General features: G+C 33.2%; 1 protein-coding gene across 1 annotated transcript; it reads left to right on the top strand.

Moving 5' to 3' along the window:
- On the top strand, positions 4,352–5,810 carry LOC104761221 (E3 ubiquitin ligase BIG BROTHER-related-like). The gene is made up of 6 exons (XM_010484260.2): positions 4,352–4,540; positions 4,699–4,791; positions 4,967–5,004; positions 5,113–5,267; positions 5,475–5,583; positions 5,677–5,810. Exons 1-6 carry the CDS (start codon positions 4,423–4,425, stop codon positions 5,710–5,712), a joined length of 549 nt encoding a protein of 182 aa, XP_010482562.1. The 5' UTR covers positions 4,352–4,422; the 3' UTR covers positions 5,713–5,810.

Raw genomic sequence — 9,578 nt, 5'->3', positions numbered from 1 at the left:
TGACACCAAGTTCTTGAGTCACTTTTGGAAGACACTTTGGAGAAAGTTAGGTACCAAGCTTCTATTCTCTACAACTTGTCATCCCCAAACGGATGGGCAAAATGAAGTGGTAAACCGAACTCTCTCTACTTTACTTAGAGCCACTCTTGGTAAAAATATGGCAACATGGGTTGATTGTATTCCTTTTATCGAGTTTGCTTATAATCGTGCTGTCCACTCGGCTACAGAACTATCTCCTTTCAAGATAGTCTATGGAATCAACCCTTTGTCTCCATTAGATTTAGCACCATTGCCTCAGATAGAACAGGTTTGCCAAGATGGGCTAAGAAGAGGAGAAATCATCAAGAAGTTACATGACAAGGCCAAAGCAAATTTGGAAAAGAAGAATGCCGGCAACAAACGCAAGGCTGATTGGGGAAGAAATGAGATGTTGTTCAAACCGGGAGATTAGGTTAGGTTGCATATGAGGCCTGAGAGATTTCCAACACAACGACCTTCTAAGTTATCACCAAGAGGCGACGGTCCATTTAAAGTTCTTGAGAAGATCAATGACAATGCCTACCGTTTGGAGCTACCAAATGAGGTAAAAATTTCTCACACTTTTAATGTAGCTGACTTGTCTGCTTATGATTCAGGAGATTCAGTTTTGAGGACAAAACCTTCTGAAGAGGGAGGGAATGATGCAGACATCAACCCTATCGCCCAAACCGTTGAACCAGATCCTGTACCAGAAGTACGAGAAGGCCCTGTGACACGATCAAAGGCTAAACAGCTAAGGAAGAGGTTTAACCTAGCCGTTCAAGACATCATAAGCTCCCTAGAGCTGAAGGACGTCAACTGGTCTGTACCACCATCATGCCGCCACAACATATATGATCACATTGCCGAGGAAGAGCTTGCTGAAGCCTTCACCCAAATGAGCCTTGATCAAACCAGTTCCCCAGGTAAGAAACCTCCTTTTTCAAGTCAAGAANCTCAAGAATCCACGAGAAGACATTGGATCTGCATGAGACGTGTGATAAAAGCTACACCTCCGATCAAGATAGTGAAGATCCAGATCAAGATATAAAGGACATGAACGAGCATCAAGAGGCTGATCAAGATACTCTAGGAAGACCCCTACTTCAGTAAACAAGCCAACAAGCCAGTACAAGACAAGAACCTTGATGTAGTTCATCGACTAGTACAAGAAGTGGTTCAGAGAACATCTATTGGGCCTCGATCGCATCCAGGTAAGTCCTATTCAATATTTTCGATCATTGCAGGTTACACCAACCCCAACAACGGCTAGAAGGCGTGCTCATCAAGAGAGATCAAGTTTGCTTAGTATTTTCTTTAATTAGTTTATTTACTTTCCAAAAACAATGGTTTGTGTTTGATTTTATATGCTTTCATTTGTTGCATTATTTTGCATTTATTTTTCGGCCTTAGGGCTAGCTGAAGGACTCTTATAAAGTCCCCATGCAGCAGTTGTACGATTTTTCACCTTTGATATTAATAAAACTCTGAATTTTCTTCTTCTTCTCTTTAAGTGTTCTTAAGAGAATAAGCTTGTTCTTTGTCTTGTGTGTGAGATTCCACAAGGCTAAGTTCGTGTACTGTATCAGAGACCAATCACATCTCTGTGGTGTACTTCAATCCGCCAGCACTTCCCCCTTTACCGATCCCACACGAGAGAAGCGACCGCCATCGTGTCAGATCTACATCATCGACCATCTTTCCTTCACAAGAGAGAAGCGACCGCCAGCTTGTGAAGCCATCATCTCTATCCCGGTATAAGACTCACCACCGAGTCTTGTATCATNAAAACTCTGAATTTTCTTCTTCTTCTCTTTAAGTGTTCTTAAGAGAATAAGCTTGTTCTTTGTCTTGTGTGTGAGATTCCACAAGGCTAAGTTCGTGTACTGTATCAGAGACCAATCACATCTCTGTGGTGTACTTCAATCCGCCAGCACTTCCCCCTTTACCGATCCCACACGAGAGAAGCGACCGCCATCGTGTCAGATCTACATCATCGACCACCTTTCCTTCACAAGAGAGAAGCGACCGCCAGCTTGTGAAGCCATCATCTCTATCCCGGTATAAGACTTACCACCGAGTCTTGTATCACTTTACCTGCACCACAAACAACAATTTAGATCACGAGCATTGTCATAAACACTCAGTGAGGCAATCCTCCCATCTACTAGGATATACACACAATCAATTGAAAATCCAATGTTCAACAACCAACAAGTAACACAATCAAACCAGAAAAAGCAAATATCAACCGCCTGCTGAAAGTAAGTGTCGACCGACACCCTCTTGGTGTCAATCAACACTGACAAGGTTGGTCTCGACCGACGCAAGCGACCCAGTTTCAACCAAAACACTCCTTGTGTCGATCGACACATGTTCAATATTTCTTGAAAACCCTAACTGTGTTGACTGACACCTCCACTGATATGATCATGAGATCATCCAAGACGACCCTTGAGTCTTGTTCAACACGAAAGAAATTGAAGATCAATTCCTCTAGCCAAACAACCACTTGGGATACATTCTTACCTCATCTAGAGCATATCACGAGGTGGAATCAGTCCAATCAGAGTTCAGATAAAAGAGTTATTCATTTTAAAAATCAGCAAATTGGATCAAGAAGTAAAAGAGCTAAGAAGCTAAGGAATGCACGTAATGGGCTAATTCAAGAGCTTATGGCCAAAGAGAGCATGGAAAATTCTATTGGGGATGATGTCTATCAAGTCCAGCCCACTTTGAGGCTAATTGAAGTCCAAGAAAGCCCAAAATAATCACTTTATTTTGTGGTCAAAGAAAATGATGAAAATGGAGTTCAACTAACCTTGGGAAGGACACCTTGGGAAAGTAAACTTCAAGAGTTGAATCTTCATTCAACTATCTATCTTTATTGTTTTTAGTTTCAAGAATAATATTTGGCTTTGTTACCAAGTTTTCTTATCCTATATAAACTCATGTAAGAGCAATGAAATAATAAATCCAACTTTTTTATAAAACCTTTTCTTTTCTTTGAGAGTGATTCTCTTCTGTTCTTTGTGAACAAAACTGATTGCTTGGTGTGATTCTGACAATCAAAACCGACTACTTGGTGTGATTCCAATAGTCAAACCCCGATCTCCTTGGTGCGAGGCTGAGAGATCCGATCTTTTTGGTGCGAGGCTGAAATATCAAACCGGTATATCAAGAGTCTTTCTGCAACTCTTGTGCGACCATTCGTTCCACAATCCTTATTCTTGAGGCTTCATCGTCTTTAGAATCAAGGTGTCTCTATCTACCAACTCGAATGTGCCGATTCCTTGGGAGAATCATATCATCCCCATGGTGTCGTCCAATACTCATTAGAGCCCTCGATCTGTCCTCGCACTTGTGTCGACTGACACACTCCTTGTATCGATAGACACAGATGTCGAGCATCGTTCTCTTACGATCTCTAACGCAGATCTCCGACTCCAAACATCTCTAATGTGGCTGAGGCTCACCCAGAATCCATGTAATACCATTGGGAACACAAAAAAACCACAAGCAAGCAAGGAATCTATTACACAACTCAAAGAACACTCAAAACATAGAATTCTCAAGCTTAGACCATGGTCATGCACTCACCTCTTTAACATGAGAAATTTGACCAACCAATGATGAATCCAACACTCCAGCAAGCCTCTCGCACGATCCTAGCCTCAGATCCCACTCCACAAGAGAGTTCTCCTAAGAAACAGGCACAAAGAACACCAAAAACTCACAAGAACAACTTTCTCTCTTATATTTCTCTGCAAAACGACAAATAAGCGGAATCTGGACCCTCACATCGACTTTCCACTTAAATATCACAGTTTTAAGGGTTTTTCTTAAACCAAATAGTTCCAATTCGACGATTTAAAACAAACCGGTCGAACCAGCAAGTAACAAAATTCTATAAGTTGGTTTGAGAATGTTACACAATGTTTCAACTAAAATTGGACATCCAAAATGTAATGGGATTATATAGACATATCACAATCTAATTTATATCAACTTTAGATAGTAGATCCCTTTTCAAATTTACGTATCATTTATTTTTAAACCTTTTTGTTTCTTGCATATATAATGTATTTCTATTGATATTTATAATTTTTATTTAATATTATTTTACATGTGTTGTAATCTAATTAATTCTAATAAATACACTATCTGTCATTTTATTTATTAACCTTGATCATCTTTATAGAATAGTCAAAAGAAGTTAAAACCCTTTTACCAAAAAAACAACCTAAAAATCTATGTATATTTATTAGAACAATTGAGAAATATTGTGGTGTGAATTAGTTCGTGTAATATATATTGGTTAATAGCATAGAGATCAGAGTTCAATTATATTTGGGGGCAATCTCTCGGCTATCTTATGTCATTCCAAAGCTCAACAAAACACCAATGTCTCAACCCCTAAGTCAGGCAGCCATTGATGAAGCAATAGCATTAGGGATAGATTTGCAGTTTGATGATTTATACAACCCTGATGAAATTGCGTTGATAATTAAACAAAGAGAAGGTAAATAAATTATATATATATGCAAATGATTTCATGATTTAATTTTCATTATATAAATTATGTGTTATTAAATGATTATTCATTTCTTATATTATAATTACATATTGTGCGGTTCTTTGTTTATTATAACTACTAATTGTATTGAAATATATTTACAGAAGCGCTTTCCATACAAGCTGATGAAGAATATGCAAATATGTTGCAATTACAGGAACATGAAGAATTTGTAAAAAGTTTGCATGCCATGGAAGGTGATTTTGTATGTCTCATGCAAATTCTTGGCAGATTAATCTTTATTTAAATTAATAACGTGATTAAAAAAAAAAATGATCGAATTTTGTTATACAGAAGATTTACTTGTGGCTTCGCAGTAAACTTTGTATTATAAATGCTAACGTTTTTTTCTCTGTTTTCTTCAATCCTTAGAAAATCCTCCGAACAATTCTCAACATGATGTTCCTTCGGTAATCCCAAATCCTTTTTTATATATATTACATATCTTTTAACAATTGTTACAAATCTTGTTCTTGTAAAAGATTGTCACAAACCAATTGCGTTTGATTAAATTTCAGACTAGTGGAGGAAGTAGTTTACCTAATCAAACTGCTACTACTGAGAACAACAATCCAGAAAATGAAATAGAAGATGTTATCTCTGGATTACCAACTCAAAAGTACCGTCGCAAAACCTGGTGGAGAAGGAGATCATTTGTTCCCGATACAAACGAGTAAGATCATATCATTTCATATTTGTTTGTTTCAATTTTTTTTAATACCAAATGTGACTTTAGTTCTATATCGTCAGTATTTACTATGGTTAGTCTGTGTCAGTCTTTGATTAATCTAGGTATTTTATGGTTAGTCTGTGGTGATTCTAAAAGTAAGATCCGGTTACGACTATGATTTTAATTATTTTGTTTGTGTGATCCTTGTAGGTGTTCCCTATGTGCAGTCGGCTATGAGAAGGGAGATAAGATAACTATGTTACCATGCAAGCATGCCTTCCATAAGGATTGCGTTTCAAATTGGTTAAAAGAAAACAAGGTATGAAGGTTAATATTTATATAAGTAAAAATGTTAATGAACGTTGCATATAAGACGTGTTCTCACTTATATGATATTGTTTGGTTCACGCAGGTATGCTGTGAATGCCAAGCCGAAGTTAATCCGTAATTGGGACAGTTATGCCAACTCTCATGGGATGATAACGATTAATATCTTGTATAAGCTAGGTTGACGAATGTTCTGGCATTTTTTTGAGTATTTTAAGATAATTTATCAAGAGTAACTAAAATATATATATATATATATTATTTTATCTAAATAATATTAAATTTAAAAATGTTCTCAAAATATCATAATAGCCGGATCAAATAATAAAGGGACATTTGTGAAAATACAATATTTTCAGAATAATCGAGATTAACAACAATCTGAAAATGGAGAACTTTACAAAGTCAATCTGATTATTTATATATATCATACCTATATACACATTCTTATTTTGGAGAGTTGATTTTAAGATAAACACAAACATAACTTTCCTATGCTAGAACATTATATCTTCTCGTGGTGCCTTCTACAAATAGATTTAACTTCTGCCACTGCATTAAAGGTATCTTATCTTATATAATATGAGAAGATTTTTCTCAACTTTTGGTAAAAAGTTGACACATGGCATGTTATTTATCTAACACCTATCTTATTTTGTTATTTGGACTTAATTAACTAAATTCATTTGTAATTTGGATCTAAGTAACTACTGGCCCATAAAAAAAATTTCAACATTTGTTTTTTTTCCATGTTATCATGTTTGTTGTTCGCATTAGTACTACGGAAAAAAATTATCTGAAAATGTTTGACAAATTAATTTATTCACTAGAGTGTTTATGTATGTTTTTCCTACTCTCCATAGACCGGTCCCGCAATTTTAGATGTCATACGGAATGTTTTTCTAAAAACCCTTTGTAAATAAAATTATAAAAATAGTAATATAAAAAATTATTTCAATATTTTAGTTCGCTTTGTTTACTCACATTTTTCTTTGTTTTTTCTATGTTATTATGTTCGTTTAAACCTTTCTACGAAAATAAATATCATATTACCTAATAACCCATTATTGTTTTAGAACTTTTCGAATATGGAATTTTTTTTATTAGACTTACATAATTTTTTTTCGAAATTGAAGTTTACTTTATGTATCAGTAACAACAAGTTTAATTAACATTAATCTAATGTTCATTCACCAACAATTCAAAAGATGAAATAGGTTTTTACATAAACCTAATAAAATTTCATCTGTAAATTGGATATATCTACATGAATAATATTTTGTTTTCTTATATAAAACTTGAACTTCTAAATTTTTGCGAACTTATAAAAAAATCTAATAATAACTGAACTTATAAATTTTTTTCCTACATAAGACCTAAAACTTTTGGTCTAAAATATGCCCCAGAAAAATTGACTTCTTAATCCTTGGCTTCACTTGCTTGGCCTTTGGGTCGGGCTTTGAACCATGTTTTATTTTTACTTCAGGTTGTCGTGGTTGTTGGTTGTGTTAATATTACTATATCATGAAAAAAATGAACTATCATGATTTAATAAGTTCAACATGTTAGGTTTTGTTCATTTCTTATATTTTAGAATCTCTATTTTTTTTTTTCCTTTTGGGCATTCATGTGGTAAAGCAACTTCTTATTATTGGACGATGCATATGAGTCTTTCCATTATAAATTTAGTTTCTCATTATTCTTCATATTTAAGAAAAAAATGTATTTTAAACTATTATAAAAAAGGAAAATTGTATGTTACTATCATATGCTTTAAAAACTATGTTGTTAAGCTTGTAATGTCTTTTTATCTCATGGTACGATATGAGTTGCAAATTTCTATACTATATCTGATTAATTTGACATCTATAGTGAGTAGTATATGCTAATTGTATATTGGTATCATATATTTTTAGGAATCTTAGTATCAAATACCGCATTTTCAAAAATACCAATTTTCCTATGTCACTTTTCAATAATACCTTTTGATGTTGTTCATTTTCAAAAATACTCATTTTCTATGTATAAAAAGACTAAATTCTAAATTGTAGACTCCAAATACTAAACACTACCCATCAAAAATATATCCTAAATGTAAAATAGAGAACCCAGACCTTAAAAAAAAATTCTTCAAATTAATTTAACGTACTGTAATTTGTGTAAAAGAGGGCAAAAATGAAAATGTTCGAAGAAAGTTATTTTTGAAAAAATGTATCTCAAAAATGATATTTCTAACAAATTTACATATTAGAAAGATGTTCCAAAATTTCTCAACATAAAAAAATAATATTATATGCAATACACATGCTCTAATATGTATGAAAAAACTAAAGTGAAAAAAACCATAAACACTCTAATATGTAATCAAAAGTATCTCCATGTGTTGAAATACTCTAATACTATATATAAAATGAAAACTCAAATAACATCAAACAAATGAACCCAGAAAAATTAATATGATCAGTATATTTTAAAATCACAAAAATAATCATTACTGAGTAAACAAATAAAAACTAATAAACTTCAAATTACTAAAATTGAACAACAATGTAAGTTAAATCCGTGCTACGCACGGGATAACTTCTAGTATATAATAAAGTAAGGTTCTCTCAAATTTATGCTTTGAGGAGTTGACAAGTGGCCCTCTGTCTATTTGGCATGTGTCTTCTTTTTTCAAAATCATAAGTGTATATTATATTTTCTTCTAATTTAGTTATATTATCTTATATTAAAAAAATATCAAAACCAAATACACCTTTTTCATTAAATTTGATTATATCATTACATATTAAATTCAATATAATAAAGTAAGGTTATCTCAAATTCATGCTTTGAGGAGTTGATAAGTGACACTCTATCTACTTGACATGTGTCTTCTTTTCTTCAAACTCATAAGTATATATTACTAGATGAGGACACGTCCGATGTATGGGTTAAAAGTTTTATAAATTAAATTAAATTTAACAAAAATATATTAAAATTTGTTGTATGTTATTTATAAATTTTATTTTTGTTATAATACACTGATTTATATCCATTTACAAATATTTTATGTATGTTACTATTAAAAGTGTATTTTTTACCTATAAATATACTCTATGTTACAAATATATTTTTTATCACCACCAAGAAAATGTCTATATAAACACATTAAGCCAACTATTTTACTTTCACTTCTGCATAGTTCTTTAATTACTAAAATTGTTGGCTCAAAAAACCATTTTGAATAAAAAATATATTACATAATATACTAATCGATGATGTATCATCACAATAATGTATGACCACCATGGAAAAAAACTCAGCTCCGCCCTCATCCCTTATAGAGAGAACCTTGCGTCTAACCTCCTCCACGATGGAGAGAACCTTAGCTCCGCCTTCCTCCCTTGGAGTAACCTTGCGTCCAACCTCCTCTGCCTTCCTCCCTTGGATAGATAACCTTGTGTCCAACCTTCTTCCACTACAAGAAAACAGGGTATTTCCAACTACATTTGACGACTAAACCAGTGGTCACTAAATTTAGCGACTATGGAGCTACTGCGTGGCGACTGTTTAGTGACAAAAAGAAAGTAGTCGGTTATTAGTCGTTAAATTGCGACAAAATAACATAGTCCCTAAATTTGTCGGTAAATGGCGACTAAATAGCGATGAAACTAAGAAGATGAAAATATTGTCCCCAAATAGTCGCTGAATATAGTAGTAAATACTTTAGTTACTAATTTAGAATTTAGCAAATATAGTTGATTATATGAGTTACTAACTTAGAATTTTAAATTTGTTGTATATTTCTAATTTTGTTTTAGAAAGATTTGAGACATGTCAAGATCATATGAGTTTTTGGAAAAACCCATAACATATTGTATTTTTATAATGCCCAATAAAACATAAGTTTTTTCTTCCAATATGATCACTAAAACTCAGTTATATTATTTAGTGCAATATAAATATAAAGGGTAAATTTTTATATAAGGTTTTGGATATTATTAC

The sequence above is a fragment of the Camelina sativa genome, chromosome 18, assembly GCF_000633955.1.
Source record: "Camelina sativa cultivar DH55 chromosome 18, Cs, whole genome shotgun sequence".
Taxonomy (NCBI): domain Eukaryota; kingdom Viridiplantae; phylum Streptophyta; class Magnoliopsida; order Brassicales; family Brassicaceae; genus Camelina; species Camelina sativa.
The sequence above is the reverse complement of the archived record's forward strand: the minus strand, read 5'-3'. Positions and strand labels throughout refer to the sequence as shown.